The 14,927-nt window shown below is 38.7% G+C and overlaps 1 protein-coding gene across 3 annotated transcripts in view; it reads left to right on the forward strand.

Moving 5' to 3' along the window:
* Positions 1–14,927, forward strand: part of dennd1b (DENN/MADD domain containing 1B) — a 122,452-nt gene that overhangs the window by 29,844 nt on the left and 77,681 nt on the right. For all 3 annotated transcript variants that reach the window (XM_067416076.1, XM_067416078.1, XM_067416077.1), the window contains exon 3: positions 8,680–8,723. In XM_067416076.1, the coding sequence (XP_067272177.1) occupies positions 8,680–8,723 (44 nt within the window). The remainder of the gene's footprint in view (positions 1–8,679; positions 8,724–14,927) is intronic.

Below are 14,927 nucleotides of genomic sequence, written 5' to 3' on the forward strand. Positions count from 1 at the left end.
ATGCATTTTTTTTCTCAATACACAGATTTTTGCGTGTCTGCGACATGTTTAAACACTCAAACGAATGAAAGCGACACCTTTGCCTAAGTGCATTTGGGAGGTTAATTGTTGAACAAACTCGTGTTTGAACAAAAAAACACGTTTTTTTTTCATCGCCAATGGGAATTAGCGTTACCTGAGAACGTAACTTATCTGAGCACGTCAGATACTGTCATCTTTCTTAAAAAAATGACAAAACGTTTGCTTTGAATACTGCTACTAAGTGTTTGGGCAAATATTTGATTGCATTGCTCAGATTTGAAGCCGGATCTGGCTTGTTGAAGGGACAGAGCGGGTGTTAATAATAAAAGAGCTCATCTGAATTTTTGGGGCTTTTCATGTGAGCCCCCCCGCCGTGCGAAAATCCCACAGGGATAGAGATTTGCAAGTCCTTTTGCCTCTGTGTATGAATAAGCATGTGTCTCAAGGTATTTTTGAATCCGTAAGAACACGGGAGCCTCCAGGATACGCAGCACAGAAGGTGCGTGGTTGGAGGGCTATGCCCCCTCTGTTACCCCTCCCTCTCACCTATCGCTTTCTCTTGCCTCCATTTTTGTTGTTCAGTCTTCTCTTGTAATAAACCCTTTTTATTGTCTTTTCCCTCTCTATATCAAAGCAGTGGATGTGAGCGTATTGACACCAGTGTCCTGCACTGTGAGATCTAAAATAGTTTAAACATCATTTTATGACTACATGGCATATTTTTACTGCCTTTCTAAAGGGGTTGGCACGATTTTTAAAGACGCTTTTGTTCACCAAGGAATTTGATTAAAAATACAGTAAAAACAGCAATATTCTGAAATAATGTTGCTATTTTAAATAACTTTTTTCAAGAAACATTAGTGGTAACACTAGTTTAGGATCCAATTCTCACTATTAACTTGCTTATTAGCATGCATATTACTAGGATATTGGCTGCTTATTATTACTTTTTATTACTATTATTACTATAAAGTACATATTAATGCCTTATTCTGCATGATCATATATTACACTTAATCCATACTTAAACTTAAAAACCACCTTACTAACAATTAATAAATAGTAAATTTAAGTTTGGTGATGCAAGTAGTAATTTGTTAAAAAATGGACCCTAATCTAAAGTGTGACCCATTTCTAATTATTATCAACTTAAAAATGTATTATTGGGAAAAGGTGGATATAAAAATATACACTTTTACATTCATTAAGATTTTAAGCTCAAATCTTAATGATGTTATTGTAAACCACACATCATTCTCTCTCTCTGTCCCTCTGACGTATCTCTTCGTTCTCTTTCTCTTTTTCTCTCTCTCCTCTCCCTTGTGTTCCTCTTTCTCTAACTGGCAGTGGTTCCCATCCTCTCACCCATAAAATCAGCATAAAATTGACCTGACTCTGCCAGATCAGATGGAGGAGTTGGGCTTCAGATCCCTGGGGAGAAGGAAATTCAGTCTTTGTAAAAATATTATAAGACAAGGTCCGTGAAATCTCACAATGGGATTATGTAATGCACCTTTGTCAGTCTTTTCACCCCCGCCCCCCTGAAATCTGGTCAGCACCGGTGAAGAATATGCGGGCATATTTACCTTTGCAGAGAGAAGTGACATGGCTATGGTGGATTTGTCCAGAGTAGTGGTACAAAAAAAGAAGGGGTTTGGATTAAAAAAACAAAATGGAAGATGAAGAAAGGTTGAATTTTAGGTTCATGCCTGACATGCTTAATCATCACAGCATTCATTCTGCTAATCACTGCTTCGTCTGACATCAGTTCCAGCACAGCAGAACTAGATCATCAGCACTGTTCCTGTGGATTAGATCAGAATGCAGAAGCAAGAGTTTCTGTTCAAATATGATGGGAAGTTCATATCGTTGCACTCTAAATTGATGCTGACATGAAAGAGGAAATGGTTAACATGCAAATACTCCATGTTTAACTTGCCTCATTGATTGGATTTAGTGGAATAGCTGCCGTTTGTCTAAACCTACACTAGGGAGTTGTGCCAGGGTGTTATGAATTTGATAAGGTGTTCTAGTGGTTGCTATGGCATTGCTAGGGTGTTCTGAGTCATTGCTAGGTGGTTCCCAAAAGTCTGTTGGTGCCTGTGGATGCTATCAATCTCAGTTGTCAATCATGACGTCTACACATTTTATAGTTTCAAATAACTAACTAAAACCACTCATTTAAACTTAAAAAAGAACAACAACTTAACCTTTTAGGGTGTCCGCGGGTCCTTAAAAAGTCTTAAATAAGGTATTCATTAATAAAGGCCTTAAAATGTCTTAAATTCAGATTCGATGGGTCTTAAATATTTTTGGTCATATTAACGGGAAAATTTCTCCAGTCTGGCGGACACGGGGACTGTTATCCTTAGACAAGCTGCAGGTTTCCCCCCGCTGTTACATTAGTTATGCGTCTTCATCAGAGAGAAGTGTGATGGCAGAATCATCCAGTCGAACTAGAGCTAACGTTAGCTGACCAGACTCCTAACTAGTTTAAATGGGTTTGTGCAAGTTTACAGAAATGGCAGTATCATATCCCGAGAAATATTTTTTCTGATTGTATAACGTTCAGCGCAATTCAGCGATTTATTACTGGTATCAGTGTCGTGCTGTTGAGGCTCGCGTGCACTGCCTGACTGTGAGAAACTTTCATGGAAAAATAAAATTACCGTAATGGCAAATGTTAAGAAATTCACTGAAGAAATGCACTGAGGTAAAAATTCCACATGTTTTGTTTATTTCTAATATAGGCCTATAGGTAAATATATCATGACAAGGGAGCTATTTTGCTGAGTATTTTCACGAGCGCAATGCTCCACCAGTGCTTTAGTGCGTGCGTGCGTGCGCGCGCACGCGCGCGTGTGTGTGTGTGTTTATTCTGGGGTGTTGTAGTTCTTCTTTCGCTAATCCAACTATAGTTCACTCTGTATTACAACTACAAATGAGACCAACATGTTTCTAATATGGCAGACAATTAATCAGCTTTCGTGTTATAAGTCTCTTTCGCATTGCACCACAGACACAAATTTTATTCTTCAGCTAACAGTTCTCCAGTTCTTCCAGTTCCAGTAAGCATAGTCTATAAACACTCCTGTATGTGTGTTAATGTTAAACAAACAACAACAATAGGGGTAAAAAACAGTAGCCTACCTAAACTTAAAGCACTGTTAGTAGCCTATATTTATGTTGTATTTGTCCTGTTGTCATTTTTTTTACTGACCATTTAGGCCTACTTGATTAATTAATAATTTGAGAAATTTTTACCTACATTAAGCAAATGCTTATTGCTGTGGTTTATTTTTTTGGTCATATTTCCCACCCTTAGCGATCATGTTATTATAGCTAGATAGCACACCACTGGACCAGCCTTTTTTTGTAAAACCAAACAAGATTAATACATTTAGTTTTTTTATTGCCATGTGTGACTATAGGACATAGTATATGGGGCATCCTAATTATGGAGAAAAAAAACAATGGGATTTTTTCCCCTGCGTGATATAGGTCTTAAATTACATTCATATTGGTCTTAAAAAGGTCTTAAATTTGATTTGGTGAAACCTGCAGATACCCTGGAAAAAATGTATTTTGAAGTGTAATTTGATTTAGTTTGTCTGGCATCCCATTAGAATACACAGAGAGGGTGGGGTTTATGAGCTATACTGGGACCAGTCACCTTGGGCTGATCAAAATGTTTTGGCTTCACTTTTCAGGACTTGTGTGGTACACTTTGTTGTTCCACAGTTTTTATTTTATTTTGTATCATCATGCTTTGTAGTTTTGATATAAACATACTTTTACTTTCAGAGGGTGTTCACACTTGTAATTCAGTTCACTTGCTTCTTTTACCAACCCAAAAGATACCCCCCATCTTTGTTGACATATATTTTGGAACATGAGGTGTGCTGGACCAAATGTGTACGTACATATGATGCTATTTTTATCAGTAGAGAACTTATGTAATGTGTACTAGGGGTTGCACCGTCTAGTCGACCTTAATGCTCTGTCATGACGCTTTAAGCTTTTTTTTTGTCAACACTTCTGTGATTTATCAATAAAATAGCTGAGAAACTGGAAAGTTCTAGCATATATTTCTTGATAACTAAAACTCACAGCTTCCCTATCAGTAGAGAGACGCTGGCAGGTCGAATTAATTCACAAGCACTCACTCACTAATGCATTCATAAACATGCAATCTTTATTGTGTTACTTTATCTGCATCTTATTCAGAACGAGCAGAAATCTGTGAGAAATATAACGACCGTAAGACAAAAGAACTGATACAAAGCTGTTATGTAGGATTAATAACCTAATGGGCAGTGCTGTGTCATATGCCATAGCTGTCCTGTGCACAAGAAGACCCGAGTTCGAGTCTCAGCTGAAGGTTCAGGTTTATTTGTTCATTATTGACGTCATCAGTGACTAGTCGACGTCGACTTGACTTTCATCACATAAATGTCGACTTTAAAAAATCGGAAGTCGTTTAACCCCTAATATATACACACGGTTCTGATGATGAACTGTAAAGGGCAACATGGCTCCTATGATGAGAAAAAACAGGTATGCTTAAACGTTCTGGCCTTTTTAGGGTCGATTCTTGTGACAAGTCCTGTTTTTTTTTTTTTTTTTTTTTTTTAAGATGTCTTTGGTCTGTGTTGCATTCATATTCTTTCAAAAGCTTTTCAGGGGTCTTGGGAGTGCTTTCACATCTGAGCGTTTGTTTCAGAACCTGGTGCATTTTCTCCTTTGGTTCGGTTCGTTTAGATATATGTGAACATAGCAGTTGCTCTTTGATCTGCACCAAAACAATCGCTCCCAAGATCTCCTGTCTCCTCGATTGGAAACCAACAATTGGGCGGTCCGATTGAGGTGTGAAAGCAATCCGACCTAATGGACCAACAAACCAAATCATGGTATTATAAATCATTACGGGAAATGTGCTGTATAAATAGCAATAGTGTCTGATTCTGTGAGTGGGTCCATTAGTTATCACAGTTGAAAACCAAAAGAGCACCTCTTCATCTTAAAATGTTGTGTAATTGTAAATCTTTGGCGAATGCTCTCCCGACGAATCCTTGATTTCTGCTCTAACCGCATTATAACATTTGTATAGGCTAGTGTTTTCGTGTGTTTAGACAGTTAACCTCTATAAAGTGCTGGGAGATCAAGAGAGAGCGTGTTTAAATTAATTGGCTGCAGTTTTGATATGAGTGTAAAATATAATTTAATTGCGGGAATGACGTCTTCATTCGTAAAGGGTTTGCATGTGTCTCGACATTTACAAATAAAGCCATAATAAGCTAATGGAGCAAAGTTGTCAATCATCTTGATGGATAATGCAGACGAAAGTCTGACCAATAAGAGTACAGTTGCACTTGCATGTGACTTTTATAGACACATTTTGCTACTCTTGGAAAGTTGCCTTCTAAAAGCGAACCGAACCAAGAAAATGCAACGTTGTAAATTAAATTAAGTCTCTGTTTCGGAACAAAACATATGACAGGTGTGAAAATGCCCTTAGTATGCTTTCTTTGGTGTATAGCAACCAAACTGTGATGGGCAACATCGTGACTATGACGAGAAAAAACAGGTTTACTTGAGCATTCTGTCCTTTTTAGGGTTGAATCTTCTGACATTGTTTAAATGCCTGTTGATATCCATTCAAATGGGTATCTTTTTGCTTGTTTGCTGTGCATTAGGGTTCGGATGGCAGCGTTCACACTCATTCAATAAACTGCACCAAATAGAGCAGTCGCATCGCACTCAGAGCTTTGATATTTTTAAGACATTGGACAGTTTTGTGCACTTCCTGTCATGTGCAGTGCAGACACTTTCATGTGGCCAAGACCGCAAGTGTGGATATTTAGATTTAGATTTAGATAGCCACTTGTCTATTAGCCCACTTAATATCACATTAGAAATTTTTGAAGACATTTAGCCACAAAAAGGTCTATTGTCAATAATGTAGTAAGGCATGAAGCACCGTTCGCTCAGAAGTCACTTTCAAACAGAGTAGTTTTCCGTTGGTCAAAGGGGTGAATTCATATGATTAACTTTAACACGAGTGAAATCTGGGTTGTTCTCATACAATTTTGCGTATATTTCTATATTTCCCTCTAAATGTATGATATAAATGTAAACAAACCTTTAGATATGTGTCATAGTTGTTGTACGAGTTTCGTGTGATCATCTCTTCTCTTCTAAGAACACATTTATCTTTCATCAGACAGGATATTTGAGCTTCCTGTAACAGACCAGTCTTTGATGCAGGGTCAGTCATTCTCTCAATGCTACCTCAGCTGAAGCGGGAAACAAAATTAGGTGTAGCAACTTTTGTTTTGGTTGCCAAATATTTAATGTGGTTCGGAAACAACTGATTTATAGTGCATCACAATAAATCAGCTGTTTCCAAACCACATTAAAGAACAGAACAGTCATGTTTACTGTTGTTCGTTGAAATTCCACATGCAAAATCCAGTTATTTTTATAGAAATCCACACAATTCGAAATTTCGCATTATGGTTCAATAAGGGGTGTGTTCACACTTGGCATGCCTGGTTCGAATAAAACAAACCCTGGTCTGTTTGCTCTGTTTGTGCGGTTCATTTCAATAAGTGTGAACGCTGCCATCCAAACCCTGGTGCACAGCAAACAAGCGGACCGAGACCATATGAACGCTCAACAGGGATGCAAACTAACCAAAAACAGGACTTAATATCACAAGATGCAACCGTAAAAAGGACAGAATGCTCAAGTAACCCTTTTTTTCCCTCGTCATAGTCATGATGTTGCCCATCACAGTTCTTAACAGATGTCAGATCGCAGGTCTATCTTTGTGTGTGACGGAGGGATTCCTGCTGCTTTTTTGACTCATTTACACATTTTATAAGCTCTTCACGAGTTCTCAGCTGGTCAAAATACCATCATATGCCGGTTATGCACAGATGTTTGGTAAGTTCCGTTGCGAAATAAAATACATACACGCATAAAAAAACCCTGACCATTCAGGTTGTGATGCATATCTCTATGCCTTTAGGTTCGGTGTTAAAATGTCAATGTGAACGCTAATCCGACCATAGTCTCAGCCTCAGATGTCACACCCACGGGCCATTGGCTGAACGACCGATGCATATGGTACAGTTATCTGGAAACACTTTAGGAGTTTCGAAGTCTTCATCTGATTGGTTGAATTCTACAGGATGTCCGCGAGACATGCGTGTTTTGCTCTTTAAATGGAAACAAATGCTGTGACTCCAAACCCCCGCATTGAACAAGAACGCAGTCGTGTTTCAACTGTAACAATGAGTGCTTCCCAGGATTAACAAAACGCTGGATTTTCAAAATTTGAAGTTCGCGGCTCCATTGTTGCAGTAAACTTGAACAGCGTTCTTAAATGAATAATTTATAGTTGCACCCTGGTCTGTTGCAGGGACACTGACATTACATTTTCACGCCCCTAAACATGACGCGGAACAAAACGAGCGGTTATTGTTTGCGTTACATGTCAGTCAAATGTCCTCCCGGGCGGTCCTTGACCAATAAAAAAAGCGACTATTGAAAAGCAGACCAGTACTCAATGTCTTTTGTTTTGGTCAGGGCTAAAAAAACCAAGGGAACCGAACTACAAGTGTGAACATGCCCTAGGTCATGTGGACCAACAGGAACCTGCTTGATTTGAAAGTGTCTTCTGCGTGCTGTGCTTCATGCATCACTACACTTTTAAAACTAGTGGACTTTTTTTTGTCCTCAAAAACGAATTGAAAAACAAAAAAATTCTCACCCCTATTGTCAAAACATGGAGGTTGTAGATCATTCGTACCTTGCCCACCCTGTGTGTCTGTGAACCAACTCATTGTCTGGTTTCAGTGTTCTCACATTGACCTTCAGCAGACATTGAGTTGTTGTTTTGTGGTCCAAGCTGATCTTTTTAGAGTGACTCATAGCAGAGGCGTCTGGAGAGCTGCCCTATTATGTGTCGCAAGACGTGGTTTCAAAGTCTCCACATACTTATTTATGTCAAGATTACACCGTTTCACCAAAAATCTAAATAATATGTCTGATAAATATTTTAAAACTGCTAGCAATCTAACTGAGGTATATGCTAAGTTATTACCTCCCAAACATTGGTGGCTATACATGCTCTGACAACAATAATTAATACAAATGTACATACATATTTAAAACACATATATCATATTTAACTTGTTTTTATATATTTATAATATTAATAATAATTATTTATTTATGTATTCTCTAATTTATATTTTTCAGGGCCAGAGTTGCCCACCCCTGGTCTATGACATATAATATTTATAAAAATAAATAATAAATGAATTGATATTTTGAATGTGAGCATTATATTTTTAAACGACTGCAGTAAATGCTTTCCTTGAACAAATTTAGGTGTGAAATATTAATGCAGCGCCACACATCTGCTGTTTCTGCAGGTAGTCGAGTATTGTCTCCGTGTGTCTGTGTTTCTAAAGGCCTCTATCTAACCGGATGACATTTGCATATGCAGAACGCTCCATGCCTCCGCTCGTTGCCGCGGTGTGCCGACACATAGGAGAAACCACCCTTGCCCCCACCCCCTTCATTAATATGTATGTGTTCTGAACGGTGCGTGGTTGCTGATTAATGCTGTCTGTCAATTTCTTACAGATCCGACAGTGCTGTGGAAGTTCCCTCAGGACTTTAGAGACCAGGTTGGAGACAGAGGAACTTTTTTTTTCTCTCTCAGTACACCCCCGCCCCACCTCACCCCACCCCACCAGCGCCACATCCACGACCCCTCCTGCTCCTCAGGCCTCCCTCCCTCCTCTCTTCCTTCCTTCCTTCCTTCCTCTTCTCTCTCTCTCTCTCTCTCTCTCTCTCTCTCTCTCTCTCTCTCTCTCTCTCTCTCTCTCTCTCTCTCTCTCTCTCTCTCTCTCTCTCTCTCTCTCTCTCTCTCTCTCTCTCTCTCTCTCTCTCTCTCTCTCTCTCTCTCCCATGCGGTGTGATGTTGCTGATAATGAAAAGTGGTGAGCAGGTCTTCAATAAGCGTTGTTCTGGTAATTATCAGCTGGCTGTGATGTGAAGGGGTGTGGATGGAGCTTCTTCGTACGCCCACCACTGTATCTCACACCAATACAGCTGTGTGTCACTCATGGGTTGGTACTATATCACACTAGTAACGCATAATAAATAGAGTAGTGATAGACTGATTATACCAGCCTGATCAGGTGATATTTGGCTCTTTTAAGATAATCATTCATATCACATTATACCTGTTAATTCCTAACTATATTATATTTTATTATATTATATTATATTATATTATATTATATTATATTATATTATATTATATTATATTATATTAATTATATTATATTATTATAATCATTTTTAAACATATTTATATTTTTAGATAGATATTGTAGTAGATGGTTGGATTTTTTTAATATTATTTTTTAAACATTCATTTATTTATTATACTGTATGATATTAATTATGTTATATATTTAAATACATTTGTAAAAATATTTATATTTTCAGATCAATACTGTAATTTTTTAAATATTATTTTTTATTCAAACTTATTCAAACAAATTAATGTATTATTATATTAATTATATTATATAAATTATGTTGTTATATATTTAAATGTTTTTTTACATTTTTATATTTTTAGATTGATTCTGCAGTAGAAATATTTTTTTTATTTTAAATGTGTATGTATGTGTGTATATATATATATATATATATATATATATATATATATATATATATATATATATATATATATATATATATATATATATATTTATATATATATATATATATATATATATATATATATATAATTTTTTTTATATACATTTAAAATATGGAATCACATATATGGACATTACATTGGCGATGCTGCTCTAGATATTGCCATTGGTTGTTAAAAAGCTCCTATCAGTTGAGCACTAGTTGTAAGAATAGAACTCTTTCACATTTAACATTTTATTGCCCTCTACTAATTAAACATCTTTCAAATAGGCATTGCAGAACTTCTACGGCCTGTAAAACTATGATCAGTAAAAGAAGAATTGAAATGTTTGCACTTGTGTTGGTTGCTGCTTCAGTGTAGTTCAGGTCATGCTCTCTGCACAAGAAGAAGTGGGTCTGGGCCTGGGTCATAGTGCACCGTTGCGGTTTTCACACTTCATTTCTGATCACTCGGCCTCAAGGTCTTCATGTACAAGCCTTTCTTCTCAGGCAAAGAAAATTGGACGCTTCGTTATGAACTAAAATGAGAATAAAAGAAAGAAGACGTGAGCATCTTTGGCTTTCGTGTGCACTTTGGTCTTCATCAGACTTCTGCAGAGATGCTTCAGAAAGTGTAATTTACATGTTGGCGATTATAAAAACTCAAACGTGATAGCACAAAGTCCTCCAGAAAGGCTCCGCTCAGCTTATTTTGTGACAAGATCGTTTCTATTTTAAGATGTGTACAGATGGATCGGCCTTTTCCACATTGACATAAAGGCTCTCATTGAGTCGCCTCATTACCAGGATTAGGCTCTTTTTGCGTCTTTGTACGGCTGCTCCCTCTCTAGCCGCTGAAATCCCTTTTTTCCCCCAAGTTAGCCAGCATATGGCAGCAGCAGCTCCGATCTCTACAGGCCTCCTTTGTTTATCCTCTTATTGTTGCGGCGCGTAATGACAGTTGTAGGCCGTAGATCGGGGTGGAGGGGTTACTTTACCCCAGGGGAGCGGGAGAGAGAGAGAGAGAGAGAGAGAGAGAGGGCGAGGGAAGAGACGGAGACAGACAGGACTGTGGATTATGGAAATATGAATTGATTTTTTATCCTCCTCTCTTCCACTACCCGCTCTGCTCGAATAGGGACTCTAAATGAGGGGCGAACAGACTGGAAGCTGGCACAGAGGGCGGCGAAATATGAAGTGCGATCCCTCGGCCCCAGAGACTCGCCGTGGTCGCGGTCACCTACAGCTGCCATGTGGAGCAGCTAGAGAGCCGTATATATCTGAATCGCAAGGAGGCCATTTTTTGCAAATGAAGCAGACAGATGGAAAAGCGAGACTTTATTGCCCTGATCTCTCTCAGATCTCTTTTCGGATGCCAGTTGAAAGGGAAAAATAAAAGATATTAAACCGATATGCATATGCGGGTTATTATTTCGGTGCTTGCCATAGAAACTGACATTATTTGAAGTTATATGAAAGGGTTTGCTATGAAAAGCATTATGTTTTCATTGATGGCGGGTTAAAGAGCATCAGCTCGTAAATAACTGGAGAGATTAGCTGTTCTCCTCCTTTAAAGCATCGTCTTGTGTTTGTGCTCTATGGAAAATCTCAATAGGACGTTTCATCTGTAAGCATTTAGTAACACTAAGAAATCACAAATCACTTTTATTTATTTTTATTTTTTTTGTCTTTTATAGTACAGTGCAGCATATATTAATGTTGCTTTTTATTAACAGGTGCAGTTATAGTTATATATAACTATATAGTATATAGGTTATTAGCCGGCCCACATGGAATCTCCGCCCACAGAAAGCTTAAATACGTGCAGTATTTGTGTCGTTCATATATTTTGACTAATATGTCCTCTTCTTGTACTTTGCTGTGAGTTCTCCACCATACAAAAACATACTTTTCTTACTTAGTAGTTTGTCTTGTTTCTAGTCCAAACATCTAAAAATTAAAGATTATTTTGCTTACCCCACTGGCAGATTATTTAGCTTATTTTAAGCAAAAACTCTCTTAATTTTGAGTTATTTTTCCCCAAAACAAGAAAATAATTTTTACTTGTCTAGTAAAGTTTTCTTAATGTAAGAATTTTTAGAAATTCTGACTAGAAACGGGAGAAAAAAACTAAGTAAGAAAAGCATTTTTTGCAGTGAGAAAAGCTATAAAAATGTAAATAAGTGATATAATAAAATATCAAATATTGTAAAGTAAAATATTAATAATAAGTATCAAGTAAAATAATTAGAATGTATTTTTTAGACATTATTTTGTTGTTGTTGTTATTATTATTATTATTATTATTAATAAATACATTTCTAAATAATTAAACAAAAACAATGATGTGACGATATAAAAATATATTAATATTTATACAATATATTAGTATTTACATTAGATTTTTATTATAGTTTATATTATTATTATACTTTAAAGTTAAATGTATTTTGTTTTTTTATAGACAGGAAATAAAACGTGAAAGAAGAAGAGGCGGGAGAAGAATCGAAACTCACAGTGTCAATACATTAGGATTAAATATATAGCTTTTGCTCTGAAATCTGATCAGATGAGCCGTTTTTGAAACCGTTGCAAAATAGCCAATTTACACAAAACATCAGTCGAATTCTGTGTTAATTTGGCAATATTTCATCTCACACGTTTTATGAAAACAGTTAGCCATTGGAGGTTGTGTTAAACTAGACTTAGGGTTAAGCAAGGCCTGATATTCTGCATTTAGTAGATAATCATATTGTCTTGTTTATCTCAAATTTAACCTTTAAACATGACCTTATCATGCACATCCTTGAGATTTACACATTTCTCCAGCATTGCTTTGCATCCCAAAGGGAATAGCACGGCGCTAACATCACATTCCAAGCCACCAGCAGAGTGTGTTTGACCTGATGGATGTTGGAGAGTTTCACAGGAAGCCTCCAGATGTCACCCGGCCCTCCATCTCCTTAGTTAGGCGGTAAACCGGCATGCTGAGTGAAGCTACAGCTCATGTAACAAAGCGAGAAACTGCGTCCCCGGAGCCTCGCGGGGCAAATATTTGTCTAGCTTTGACACAGTGTACAATCATATGCCCTGAGCCTGACACTTCATGATTGGTAGCCTTTCCCCCCGCTTCACCCCCTCCTCTGCAGGACACGCACCAGCAGCCCGGGGGGAAGGCCAGCCAGCGGAGCATCATCAAGGAGCGCGAAGAGCGTCGGTGTGGTTTCAACGCTTTAACATGGAGGGCATGTGCGAGATGAGCCGTGATTGAGGAGAACATCGTCTGCTGGAGCTGGAGGAATGGAAAGGGGGGCCATGCCTTGCACTTGGGGTATCCCATACTCGTCTCATTTTGGAGATTTTTCTTCAGTTCAGATCTCCAGAGAACGGGTAATGTGAAGGCCGGGCTCAGTTAGCTGGCCTTTGCATCAGGCTAGTCGAAACATCCTCACTAAGGCCGCGCTGTTGCCCGTGGCGTCTGATTACCCTGACCTTAGGGCTTTGAGAACGGAAAAAAGCGCTCTCTTCATGGCTCTTTCTGTTAGCAGTGCCAGAAACGCTGGAGGGTGCTTGTAGGAAACAGTCTTCATTACATCGGATGTCTCAGACATTGACTTGTTCATCAAGAAAGTGACATCTTGCAAAAAAAACAAAAGGGATATTTTCAACTCTCACGTCCTCTTTGAATATGGAACAGGACGATTGGTCATCTGTCGGTTTTACTTCCCTACGCAGCCACAGTTTCAGTCCACCTACTGAACTGAAATTAAGAACTGCACGGTGACCTCTCATTTGAAATGTTATCTTTAAGTGTTCTAGGGCTCACAAACCTCTTGAGATATGCATAGTGCGACAAACCTCAATCGAGGAAGGAAATGCTTGTCGTTGGCCCAAAGTGCAGGATGTCCTGGTTTGGTGGAGGAAGAGAGAGACAGAGAGAGAGAGAGTGAGCATGAGGGGGTGGTGGTTGCATTTCTCAGAGACTCCACACGCTTGATGTAGCTTCTAGCCACAGCTGAGAGAAAGAGAGAGAGCGAGAGTGAGTGAGCGAGCGATCGCGTGGTCCAATGGGAGTTGACAGCTTAAACGCAGAAAATCCCCCAGGCCACTTGGCACTCAATTAATGATGTTTCTGGCTCTGCGGTTCTCGGGCATATGTAGCTGAATCTCAGCTTGGCCCAGTAGAATATCAGTTGTGTATTCTTAAGAACAAAAAACGCTTACCCGTCACATTAATATATTCATTGCAGAGTGTTTTGGAAAATCTATCCTTCTGCGTTTGCTTTCAAAATTAAGAGAAACCTTGTTGTTTGTACACAGTATTAGCAGCCTGAATATCATACTTGTGGGTGGGCGCGTTTCACTTTGAACCACCTGAAAACCACCTCATAACACCCTGGAAACCACCTAGCAAACGTGTAGTGGCTTATTGATCGCGCAAACTGGGCTAATGAGCTATATTTGGATCGAATCTCTAGATTTATTTGGAAAATTTGTAATTACATTTTTTCCCCCCTCATTTAAATTCCACAATTTTTGTCTCTGAGGCCAGTTTTTTTTTCTTCTTTCAGAAACCCTTTTCTCATGCGTAGCACTATAAAACTCTGGTTTCCAGTGACCACAGGCCTAGTGAAGTTGGTGTTGGAAGGCTTGGGGTGGTTAGCGTGGAGGTTGTGTATCCACACTGCCCCATGTCTCGTCCCAGCGGTCCTGTCACGCACTTGTCAGTTCTTAAAGTGGGCAGAGGATCAATACATCACCTGCTACATTTCCTTAAGCAGTCTCACACAGACGGCGTGTTTGCGCGGGAAAGAAATAACCTCTGTGCCAGCACACCGAATATTAGCTTCTTACCACCTAAGGGTCAGTGCAAGAAGCCACGAAAAAGAAAAGGAAGACAAGGGCTAAAGAAGAGAAATCAACCACCTCCCGCTCTGCTTGGCTCGTTTCAAGTGAAAATGTAATGCCCTGTGTCAATTTGAAACTCTGGATGAGCTACCCCTTTAGCACTTTGCCTCGATCCAGGGGCGAAGTCGGCACTTATTAAAGGCGCGTAGTGCAGGGTCAAAAGCGGCAAGCCAGCAGCATACGATTAAAACGTAATGAAAGGAATCTCGGTTGGAGATTTGAGGGTCCAGAGAAGGCAGAATATTATTTTATCCCCATTGATGTGCCGT

Source organism: Pseudorasbora parva, chromosome 14, assembly GCF_024679245.1.
Source record: "Pseudorasbora parva isolate DD20220531a chromosome 14, ASM2467924v1, whole genome shotgun sequence".
Lineage (NCBI taxonomy): Eukaryota > Metazoa > Chordata > Actinopteri > Cypriniformes > Gobionidae > Pseudorasbora > Pseudorasbora parva.